The 12,678-nt window shown below is 49.3% G+C and overlaps 2 protein-coding genes across 2 annotated transcripts in view; both read right to left on the bottom strand.

Annotated features, from left to right (window-relative positions):
* LOC132385447 (E3 ubiquitin-protein ligase TRIM39-like) overlaps positions 1-12,678 on the bottom strand; it is a 66,561-nt gene that overhangs the window by 36,388 nt on the left and 17,495 nt on the right. The gene's annotated exons all lie outside the window — the stretch shown is intronic.
* The window catches only part of LOC132385446 (nuclear factor 7, brain-like), a 29,130-nt gene that overhangs the window by 2,000 nt on the left and 14,452 nt on the right, over positions 1-12,678 (bottom strand). Inside the window, exons 4-5 of the mRNA XM_059957523.1 lie at positions 5,864-5,886; positions 5,649-5,767 (exon numbers count right to left, since the gene is read on the bottom strand). Coding sequence (XP_059813506.1) covers positions 5,649-5,767; positions 5,864-5,886 — 142 coding nt within the window. The remainder of the gene's footprint in view (positions 1-5,648; positions 5,768-5,863; positions 5,887-12,678) is intronic.

The following is a 12,678-nucleotide window of genomic DNA, read 5'->3' on the forward strand; positions in this document are numbered from 1 at the left end:
CAGCAGTGGGAATTGAACCCTTGTCACCTGTACTGTGAAACGTTGTGCTAACCACTACACTACCGTGCCACTCCACCTGGAGTCACAGGAGATGGGAGAGGCCCTCAGTGTATTTCCCAGAGAATGGGTATGCAAGATAATGAATAATGAGTAGACCAGAGGACCATAAGATATAGGAACAGAATTAGGCCATTCAGCCCTTCGAGTCTGCTCTGCTGTTCCTTCATGACCTATCCCAGATTCCACTCAAACCCACTACATCTTCCCTCTCCATAAACTGAACAATCAGAAAACTATCAATTTTCACTTTAAATATACCCATGGTCTTGTCCTCCACAGCTCTCTGTGGCAGAATATTCCACAGATTCACTGCACTCTGACTAAAAAAAAATTCCTCCTCATCTCTGTTCTAAAGGGTCACCCCTCAATTATGAGGCTGTGCCCTCGAGTTCTGGACACTCCCACCATAGGAAACATCCTCTCCACATCCACCCTATCGAGTACTTTCAACATTTGGTAGGTTTCATGAGATCCCCCACATCCTCCTAAATTCCAGTGAGTACAGGCCCAAAGCTGACAAACACTCCCCGTGTGTTAACCCTTTAACTACTGGAATCATCCTCGTGAACCTTCTCTGAACTCTCTCCAATGACAACACATCCTTTCTGAGATAGGAGCAATTATTAAGAATTATAAAGCTCAATTGTTTAATCACATATTCTGTACTGTCTGTTATTGCGGGGTACTGATTTGTAACAGGGACACATCACGCAGTATCCACACAAATGAGATTTCTTAAGTTTGGCCGGGCTGAGGACTGTCACCCCCAATATTAAGCCGCTAGCCGAAGTGAGAGTTACACCAACATTGCATTTGCCATCTTTACCACAGACTCCACCCGTAAATTAACCTTCGGGGAGTCTTGCATGAGGACCACTAAATCCCTCTGCACCTCTGATGTTTGAATTTTCTTCCCATTTGGATAACAGTCTGCACTATTGTTCCTTTCACCAAAATGCATTATCATACACCCGGCATTATCATAGACCATCACCTCTCGTTTACCCTTTATGTATCTGAAAATCTTTTCATATCCTCTTCTATATTATTTGCCAGGTAACTTCCATATTTCATCTTTTCGCTCCTCATTCCTTTTTTCAGTTGCTTTCTGTTGGCGTTTAAAAGATTTCAATGCTCTAACATCACTATTTCTTTGCTGTATTCTATGCCCTCTTGCTTTTATTTCAGGTGTGTTTGCCTCATTCTCCCTTTAGAATTCTTCTTCATATTTAGGATGTATCTTCCAAATTGCCACCAGAAACTCCAGCCATTGCTAATCCGCTGTCATCCAACACAGATCAGCACCCATCAACAGGGACCCCCACCACCCAGGCCATGCTCTCTTCTCACTGCTGCCATTAGGAAGAAGGTACAGGAGCCTCAGGACTCTCACCACTGGGTTCAGGAACAGTTATTACCCCTCAACCATCAGGCTCTTGAACCAGAGGGAATAACTTCACTCCATTTCACTTGCCCCGTCACTGAATTGTTCCCACAATCGATGGATTCACTGTCGAGGACTCCGATTCCCAGGTTCTTGCTATTTATCGGTAGTATTTACTTTTTTGTTGCTTCTTTTTGTGTTTGTTGTCACTGGTTGTCCTCCCTGTTAATGCAGTCTTTCATTGCTTCTATTATGGTTATGGGATTTACTGAGTATGCCCACAAGAAAATGAATCTCATCATTGTATATGGTGACATATGTCCTTTCAGAATAAAATTACTTTGAAATTTGAATCATCCCTGAAGGTGTCTCCTTCCCATCAGCTTTGGCCAGCTCCTGTCTGATGCCTCTGTAATTCCCTTTACTCCCCTGTCACACTATTACATCTGACTTTATCTCCTCCCTGTTAATCTGCAGGGTGAATTCTCTCATGTGATGATCACTATCTACTAAAGGTTCCTTTACCTTAAGCTCCCCAATCAAATTCAGTTCATTACACAACACTCAATGCAGAATACCCGATCTCCTTGTATGCTCGAGCACAAGCTGCTCTGAAAGCCATCTTATAGACATCCTCCAAATTCCATTTCTTAGGCTCCAGCTCAACCAGATTTTCCCAACCCAGTTACATATTGAAATCCCCCACAGTTATCGGAACATTGCCCGTATTACAGGTCCTTTTTATCTCCCATTGTAATGTATATCCCATATCCAGGCTACTGTTCGGAGGAATGTGTCTAACTCCTGCTTCTCGCCTTCTGGCTGCATTTTAGTCCCACCCTGTTTATATATGGTCATCCAGTAAGGAAGGGGGCATGGAGGGATGAGGATGTCCTAGTCAACTTGCTCCTGGGGCTGGTGAAATCCGCCATCCGTGGGTCTTGGAAACGGGTGGCGGGAGGATCTCCCCGGGCAGACTGCCTGGCAATGTTTAGGGGGTATGTTCGTGCCCGGGTAACTATTGAAAAGGAACATGCGCAGTCCACAGCGGCCTTGGAGGAGTTTCGAGACCGTTGGGCTCCGTGGGGTGTAAATGCCATCGTGGATAGGGATGGCAACATTCTGGTGTAATGTCTATTGTCTATTTGTAGTGCAGTAATTGTGTTTGCCACTGTTTTGTATATATTGTATAGCACCGAAATTTGTAATAAAGGATTTTGTAAAAAAAAACAGGGTCTTTTTCTCTTTGCAGTCTCTTAGCTCGACCCACAAGAATCCAAACCTTCCAATCCCGTGTCACCTCTTTCTGAGGATTTGATTTCAATTTTTACCAACAGAGCCACCAAACCCACTCTGTCTACCTGCCGGTCCTTTCGATGCAATGTGTATTCTTGGATGTTCAGCTCCCAACTATGATCTGCTTTCAGCCACGATTCAGTGATGCCCACGATGTCACACGTCTCTAACTATGCTAAAAGATTATCTACCTTATTCTCTGTACCTAATGCATTCACCTTCAGTCCTGTATCGGTCACTCTTTCTGATTTTGCCCCGTTTGACTGCAGCTCATCCCACCGACTGCAATTCTGCCCCATCATCTGTCTGTCCTTCCTCACAGTCCCACTACACAATGCATCAACTTGTGTATCAACTGCCCCTTCCTCAGCCCTGTCACTCCGGTCCCCATCCCCCTCCATATTAGGGATTTTCCCCATCCTCAGCCCTGTCACTCCGGTCCCCATCCCCCTCCACATGAGGGATTTTCCCCATCCTCAGCCCTGTCACTCCGGTCCCCATCCCCTCCACATTAGGGATTTTCCCCAGGGAGGGAGTGTGAAGAACAGGAGTGCAAAGGTTTATGATCAGAGGCGATGGATTTAAAAGGGACATCAGGAACTTTTCTTCACACACAGGGTGGTGCATATTTGGAATGAGCTGCTGGAAATAAGCAACGTTTAAAAGAATCTACAGTGGATCGTACCGAGATTGATTGGGTTTTGGACCGAATGTGGGCAGATATCACCAGTTCACCGGGCAACACAGTCGGCATGGTCATTGGGCCAAATGTATGACACCCTGACTCGAACAGGTCACCCTGAGGGTCAATGTGGTCATCGATAAAGGAGAGGGGGGAGGTTTTAAATGAATATGTCCCAGGGAGAGGGTCACGGAAGCTGAGGAATTAAGGAAAATTAACAGTAATGGCCCGGAACATATCACAGTACAAAAGCGAAGGTGCTGGAGGTATTAGAGGTGGATGAGCCCCAGACTGTGATCTGCTCTGTCTGATACCTCCAGACTGGGGAACCAATTCCAGGGCCCTGGAGGATAAATTTGCTTCACATTTCACCCCAGGTGAGCTGCTGGAAGACAGGAGGGTGGCTCAGGTGTTGTCCGGAGTTCAGAAGGACGGGAAGGTCAAGACTGGGAACTCCAGGCCACTGAGCCTAACATCAGTGGTGGGACAATTACTGGAATTGTCACTGAGAGACAGATTTACCAGCATTTGGAAAGGCAGGGACTGACTCAGGATAGTCAACACTGTTTATACCCGGGAAATAGTGACTCACAAATTTAATTTTTCTTTGATGAGGGGACAGAAAGGACTGTTCAGAATAGGGCGATAGACATTGTCCACATGAACTTCATTCCATGTTTATATCTCAGTGACTGGAATGAGATATCGACAGAGGATGTGGGGGTGTTGCTGCAGCTTTTCACTGAATGTGCTGTTTCTCAACTCGATAAAAGATCCACCCGAGGGGAGGGAACGAGGATCTGACAACCGCAGAAACACTGGGGATTCAGTGTAGGAAGGTGCCGGTTTCTGAAATGATCAAATCTCCGTGCGGTCAGATTTGTGGGAGAGGAGAAATAAAGTGAACGAAAGCTGTAACTGGAGCCTCAGTGAACAACCACAGAAGGTTCACAGTTTACTGGCCACAAATGTGTGTTGTTGTCCCCGTGAATAAACTCCTGCCAAACCCCTTCCCAGATCATCCTCCTGAGGAATCTCACCCTGGAGCCTGGCTGTGTTGAGGAATTCCATGGAAAGGTATAAATTTCTAACAAGACTCGACGGGCTGGATGCAGGGAGAATGTTTCCCTTGGCCGAGGAGTCTGGAACCAGGGCTCACCGACTCTGAATAAGGGAAATGTCATTCAGGATGGAGAAGAGGAGAACTTTCTTCTCACAGAGGGGTGTGAATCTTTGGAACTCTCTATCCTGGTGGCTCTGGAGTCTCAGTCACTGGGTTCCCTCACAACCGGAATCTTGCCGGCCACACACACAAAACGCCAAACTCGAGTCACGCATGGTTTACGGAGGGAAATGAACACTTCGGGCTGAGACCCTTCACCCGGACTGGAGAGGAAGGCAACAGGATGCAGAATAAGGAGCTGAGGGAGGGGGACGAGCAAAAGCTGAAAGACTCACCAGGAGAGTCCAGGCGAGGGAGAAGGTAGGTGGAGGGGAGAGGGGGATGATAGGGAACTATGTGAGAAACTGCGATGTGATAGGTGGAAGACACAAAGGTCTAAAGAAGAAGGAATCTGATTAGGGAGGGCAATAGACCTTGGAATAAATGGAAGGAGGTGGGGAGGAGATGAGCAGGTCATGAGGTACTTGGAAACTTTGTTGAGGATTTGGCCACAATCTGCCAGTCGGTCTGTGTATGTGTGTGAGGGAGCTTTGCCAGTCCGGCTATGATGTGTGAGCTTCTCCCGAGATGAAATCTGGACCAATGTCAATGCTGGTTGGTGTGTCCGGGCTCAGTCTGACAACACATCCATGTGTGGGTTTGATAATAGTGAGACTCGTGAGTCCAGCAGGGGGCAGACCTGAGTCAATCAGGGTCTGTGGTCACGGACGGCTCAGACAGGCCGAGTGACGCAGATTTCCTTCTCTGAAGGGCTCGTATGTATTTTTCTGAAAATCCCAGTCACCTGGCAGATGCCAGCTTTTATTACCTGGTGATGTCTTGGTGTGTTTATACAGTGTGAATTGGTTCAGGATTCAGTGGGTAATCTAACAGTCCCATGTATTGGGTGTAGTGTGTCCCAGTGTTGGTGTGTTCAGGGGTCGGACATCTCCAGCTGACCATGTGACAGTGATGTCTTCACCCAGAGTTACAGACAGTCTTTGCGAGTAAACATCACTTAAAATTGTTCACAAACATGGAGAAAGGAAACTGTAAATGTTTACCTTGCTTAGTTGTATCCGACATTTCTCTCAACGTTGTGTTCAACAAAAAGGGGTGATCGAATTTTTCAATAGGTAGGGCCCCATGTGTCACTGACAGCACCTGGTCATCTTCACTGATCCTGTAAATATTACACAACTGGTTATAAACTGAACATCAGTGATATTTGAACTGTTTTACAAATCCATACAGACTACCAGTAAAGACCATGTCCTACCTCTTCTTCCGACAAGCTTCCTCCTGAAATAAATCAAACACAGATCTCAATTGACTGACTGTATCCTGACCGCAGGAATTTGAGCCAATTATTACAAGCTGCTGAAATTTCCCACTTCCCAGCTCTCTCTCACTGACACACACGGAGAAAGGGGAGACTGTAACAAGGGGCACAGAACCTGGGAGAAAGTTGATAATTATCCCATTACTGAGAGGATGGAACTGACGGGAAAGACTGGACAGGCTGCGAATGTTTTTCTGGATACGATGTCAGGGAGGATCAGATGCCGGAATTTAAGATTAGTGATGGATTGGATTGGGTGTGGGTGGAGAACGCATCTCTGCTTGAAATGTAGTGAAGGGAATGTGGAACTCACTGTCACAGGAGTGGTTGAAGTGGAACAGCAGAGATTGAATGTGATGGGGAAGTCCGATAAACACATACAGACTCCGGTGCAACTCTGCGTGTTGTTGGGGAGAGTGTGAGAGTGAGAGAAAGAGGTTTGGCTGGTTTGGCCTGTAGCATACTTTTGTTCTATTTTAAATCACAGACACGACTGCTTCTATAACTTGCGTTTGTTCACCTTACAGGGGCAGCAAAGGAATATTTTTCTGGCCTATGCCTTGTTCTGAGCGGCCATGCATAAGCAGTTCACCAGCACCCACGGTAACAGAGGCACTGAGCGTGTTTTATCAAAGACAGAAAGACAACCAATGATGAGAATAGTGATGGGATTGTCACAGGACGAACAAGGCGGGACTAATACGCTATATGGTGGGATGGTTGAGGAACAGTGGAAGACTTTCAAACAGATCTTTCATGGTGCTCAGCAAAAGTATATTCCTGTTAAAAGCAAGGGCAGTAAGGTTGAGGAGAATCAGCCATGGATAACTAAGGAAATAAAGGAAGGCATCAAACTAAAAGCTCGTGCATACAAAGACACCAAGAGTAGTGGGAAACTCAAAGATTGGGAAAACTTTAAAAAGCCACAAAGAACCACTAAACGAGCAATAAAGAAAGGGAAGATAGATTATGAAAATAAACTGGCACAAAATATAAAAATGGATAGTAAAAGTTTTTATAATTATATAAAGCAGAAGAAAATGGCCAAAGTGAACATTGGTCCCTTGGAGGACGAGAAGGGGAAATTGATATTGGGTAAAGGGTCCTGACGAAGAGTCTCAGCCTGAAACGTCGACTGTACTTCTTCCTATAGATGCTGCCTGGCTGCGTTCCACCAGCATTTTGTGTGTGTTGCTTGGGTAATGAGAAAATGGCCGAGGCTTTGAATGACTATTCTGTGTCAGTCTTCATGGTGGAGAACACAACTAACATGCCAAAGAGAGATGTTATGGATGGGATAGGAGGTGAGGACCTCAACACAAGACGTAGAGCTGAGCAAACTTGTGGGCCTGAAGATAATAAGTCCCCTGGAATGTGTCCCAGGGTACTGAAAGAAGTGGCAAAGAATCTGGTGATAGTTTACCAAAATTCTCCAGATTCTGGGCAGGTCATGGTGGATTGGAATAAGGTGAATGTCACATCACTGTTCAAAAAAGGATGTAGGCAAAAGGCAGGTAACTATAGGCCAGTTAATTTAACGTCTGTAGTTGGGAAAATGCTTGAAGCTATCATTAAAGAAGAAATAGCAAGAAATGGACCCATCAGGCAGAGCAGCATGGATTCAGCAAAGGCAGGTCGGTTTGACAAACTGACTGGAGTTCTTTGAGGATATAACAGGCGCAGTGGATAGAGGGGAACAGATGGACATCATTTACTTGGATTTCCAGGTGTTCAATAAGGTGCCACATGAAAGACTTATCCATAAAATAAGGATGCATGGAGTTGGGGGTGATGTATTAGCCTGGATAGAGGATTAGTTAACGAGTTGTGAGACATGGATGTTTCTCTGGTTGGCAATCAGAGGTGAGGGGTGTGTCACAGGGGTCGGTGAAGGGCCCACAACTGTTGGCAATAGACATTAATGATCTGGAAGAGGGGACCGAGTGTAACATATCTAAGTTTGCTGGTGACACAAAACTGGGAGTAAAAGGATATTGTGCAGAGAGATTTACTTTGGTTAATCGAGTGGCCGAGGGCCTGGCAGATGGAGGACAATGTTGGTCAATGGAAGGTTTTACTCTTCACCGACTGGATTTTGATCGGAAATATTTGACTGGTACTCAAAGGCCTATAAAAGATCTTTCCCCTTGGAAGCTGGTCTCGCCATCTTTGGATGTTCGCAATCCACTCGACGCTTCCCTGCACCATACAACAGTCTCTGATGCCTGGGATGACTGTCGCTAAAGACTCATCCTGAGGGAACGGAAATCACCCTCTCCCCCTTCTCTCCGGAGATGGACGGCTGACAGATGGAGAGACTCAGGTTCTTGAGAACCAATTCAATTAAAACATTTCCCCTATCTGGGAACATTTCTTGCCTACCTAGACAAGGCCGGGGGCAGATGAACAATTTCCCCCCAGCTAATCTTTCAGGGCCCTCAACTGAGACTTAATGTTTAACACTTTTGAGCAGTCTGTACAACAGGCATCCCTCTAATGTTATGTCCTTTATTTCAGAGCAGGGAAGTTATGCTGCAACTGTACGGGGTACTGGTGAGGAGACTGTACAGGGTACTGGTGAGGAGACTGTACAGGGTACTGGTGAGGAGACTGTACAGGGTACTGGTGAGGAGACTGTACAGGGTACTGGTGAGGAGACTGTACAGGGTACTGGTGAGGAGACTGTACAGGGTACTGGTGAGGAGACTGTACGGGGTACTGGTGAGGAGACTGTACAGGGTACTGGTGAGGAGACTGTACGGGGTACTGGTGAGGCGACTGTACGGGGTACTGGTGAGGAGACTGTACGGGGTACTGGTGAGGAGACTGTACGGGGTACTGGTGAGGAGACTGTACAGGGTACTGGTGAGGTGACTGTACAGGGTACTGGTGAGGAGACTGTACAGGGTACTGGTGAGGAGACTGTACGGGGTACTGGTGAGGAGACTGTACGGGGTACTGGTGAGGCGACTGTACAGGGTACTGGTGAGGAGACTGTACGGGGTACTGGTGAGGAGACTGTACGGGGTACTGGTGAGGAGACTGTACAGGGTACTGGTGAGGTGACTGTACAGGGTACTGGTGAGGAGACTGTACAGGGTACTGGTGAGGAGACTGTACAGGGTACTGGTGAGGAGACTGTACGGGGTACTGGTGAGGAGACTGTACAGGGTACTGGTGAGGCGACTGTACAGGGTACTGGTGAGGCGACTGTACGGGGTACTGGTGAGGAGACTGTACGGGGTACTGGTGAGGAGACTGTACGGGGTACTGGTGAGGAGACTGTACAGGGTACTGGTGAGGTGACTGTACAGGGTACTGGTGAGGAGACTGTACAGGGTACTGGTGAGGAGACTGTACAGGGTACTGGTGAGGAGACTGTACGGGGTACTGGTGAGGCGACTGTACAGGGTACTGGTGAGGAGACTGTACGGGGTACTGGTGAGGTGACTGTACGGGGTACTGGTGAGGAGACTGTACAGGGTACTGGTGAGGAGACTGTACAGGGTACTGGTGAGGTGACTGTACAGGGTACTGGTGAGGAGACTGTACAGGGTACTGGTGAGGAGACTGTACGGGGTACTGGTGAGGCGACTGTACAGGGTACTGGTGAGGAGACTGTACAGGGTACTGGTGAGGAGACTGTACGGGGTACTGGTGAGGCGACTGTACAGGGTACTGGTGAGGAGACTGTACGGGGTACTGGTGAGGAGACTGTACAGGGTACTGGTGAGGAGACTGTACAGGGTACTGGTGAGGAGACTGTACAGGGTACTGGTGAGGAGACTGTACAGGGTACTGGTGAGGAGACTGTACAGTGTACTGGTGAGGAGACTGTACGGGGTACTGGTGAGGAGACTGTACGGGGTACTGGTGAGGTGACTGTACGGGGTACTGGTGAGGCGACTGTACGGGGTACTGGTGAGGAGACTGTACAGGGCACTGGTGAGGAGACTGTACAGGGTACTGGTGAGGAGACTGTACAGGGTACTGGTGAGGAGACTGTACAGGGTACTGGTGAGGTGACTGTACGGGGTACTGGTGAGGAGACTGTACAGGGTACTGGTGAGGAGACTGTACAGGGTACTGGTGAGGAGACTGTACGGGGTACTGGTGAGGAGACTGTACGGGGTACTGGTGAGGAGACTGTACAGGGTACTGGTGAGGAGACTGTACGGGGTACTGGTGAGGAGACTGTACAGGGTACTGGTGAGGAGACTGTACAGGGTACTGGTGAGGTGACTGTACAGGGTACTGGTGAGGTGACTGTACGGGGTACTGGTGAGGAGACTGTACAGGGTACTGGTGAGGAGACTGTACGGGGTACTGGTGAGGAGACTGTACGGGGTACTGGTGAGGAGACTGTACGGGGTACTGGTGAGGAGACTGTACGGGGTACTGGTGAGGTGACTGTACGGGGTACTGGTGAGGCGACTGTACGGGGTACTGGTGAGGAGACTGTACAGGGTACTGGTGAGGAGACTGTACAGGGTACTGGTGAGGAGACTGTACAGGGTACTGGTGAGGAGACTGTACAGGGTACTGGTGAGGTGACTGTACGGGGTACTGGTGAGGAGACTGTACAGGGTACTGGTGAGGAGACTGTACAGGGTACTGGTGAGGAGACTGTACGGGGTACTGGTGAGGAGACTGTACGGGGTACTGGTGAGGAGACTGTACAGGGTACTGGTGAGGCGACTGTACGGGGTACTGGTGAGGCGACTGTACGGGGTACTGGTGAGGCGACTGTACGGGGTACTGGTGAGGAGACTGTACAGGGTACTGGTGAGGAAACTGTACAGGGTACTGGTGAGGAGACTGTACAGGGTACTGGTGAGGAGACTGTACGGGGTACTGGTGAGGAGACTGTACAGGGTACTGGTGAGGAGACTGTACGGGGTACTGGTGAGGTGACTGTACAGGGTACTGGTGAGGAGACTGTACAGGGTACTGGTGAGGAGACTGTACAGGGTACTGGTGAGGAGACTGTACAGGGTACTGGTGAGGAGACTGTACAGGGTACTGGTGAGGAGACTGTACAGGGTACTGGTGAGGAGACTGTACAGGGTACTGGTGAGGTGACTGTACGGGGTACTGGTGAGGAGACTGTACAGGGTACTGGTGAGGAGACTGTACGGGGTACTGGTGAGGAGACTGTACGGGGTACTGGTGAGGAGACTGTACAGGGTACTGGTGAGGAGACTGTACAGGGTACTGGTGAGGAGACTGTACGGGGTACTGGTGAGGTGACTGTACGGGGTACTGGTGAGGAGACTGTACAGGGTACTGGTGAGGTGACTGTACGGGGTACTGGTGAGGCGACTGTACGGGGTACTGGTGAGGCGACTGTACAGGGTACTGGTGAGGAGACTGTACAGGGTACTGGTGAGGAGACTGTACGGGGTACTGGTGAGGTGACTGTACGGGGTACTGGTGAGGAGACTGTACGGGGTACTGGTGAGGAGACTGTACAGGGTACTGGTGAGGAGACTGTACGGGGTACTGGTGAGGAGACTATACAGGGTACTGGTGAGGAGACCGTACAGGGTACTGGTGAGGAGACTGTACGGGGTACTGGTGAGGAGACTGTACAGGGTACTGGTGAGGCGACTGTACGGGGTACTGGTGAGGAGACTGTACAGGGTACAGGTGAGGTCACTGTACAGGGTACTGGTGAGGAGACTGTACAGGGTACAGGTGAGGTCACTGTACAGGGTACTGGTGAGGAGACTGTACAGGGTACTGGTGAGGTCACTGTACAGGGTACTGGTGAGGAGACTGTACAGGGTACTGGTGAGGAGACTGTACAGGGTACTGGTGAGGAGACTGTACAGGGTACTGGTGAGGAGACTGTACAGGGTACTGGTGAGGTCACTGTACAGGGTACTGGTGAGGAGACTGTACAGGGTACTGGTGAGGCGACTGTACGGGGTACTGGTGAGGAGACTGTACAGGGTACTGGTGAGGCGACTGTACGGGGTACTGGTGAGGAGACTGTACAGGGTACTGGTGAGGAGACCGTACAGGGTACTGGTGAGGAGACCGTACAGGGTACTGGTGAGGAGACTGTACGGGGTACTGGTGAGGAGACTGTACAGGGTACTGGTGAGGAGACTGTACAGGGTACTGGTGAGGAGACTGTACAGGGTACTGGTGAGGAGACTGTACAGGGTACTGGTGAGGAGACTGTACAGGGTACTGGTGAGGTCACTGTACAGGGTACTGGTGAGGAGACTGTACAGGGTACTGGTGAGGAGACTGTACAGGGTACAGGTGAGGAGACTGTACAGGGTACTGGTGAGGAGACTGTACAGGGTACTGGTGAGGAGACTGTACAGGGTACTGGTGAGGTGACTGTACAGGGTACTGGTGAGGAGACTGTACAGGGTACTGGTGAGGAGACTGTACAGGGTACTGGTGAGGAGACTGTACAGGGTACAGGTGAGGAGACTGTACAGGGTACTGGTGAGGAGACTGTACAGGGTACTGGTGAGGAGACTGTACAGGGTACTGGTGAGGAGACTGTACGGGGTACAGGTGAGGAGACTGTACAGGGTACTGGTGAGGAGTGTACAGGGTACTGGTGAGGAGACTGTACGGGGTACTGGTGAGGAGACTGTACGGGGTACTGGTGAGGAGACTGTACAGGGTACTGGTGAGGAGACTGTACAGGGTACTGGTGAGGTGACTGTACAGGGTACTGGTGAGGTGACTGTACAGGGTACTGGTGAGGAGACTGTACAGGGTACTGG

Source organism: Hypanus sabinus (assembly GCF_030144855.1).
Source record: "Hypanus sabinus isolate sHypSab1 chromosome 5 unlocalized genomic scaffold, sHypSab1.hap1 SUPER_5_unloc_4, whole genome shotgun sequence".
In the NCBI taxonomy this organism is placed as follows: Eukaryota; Metazoa; Chordata; class Chondrichthyes; order Myliobatiformes; family Dasyatidae; genus Hypanus; species Hypanus sabinus.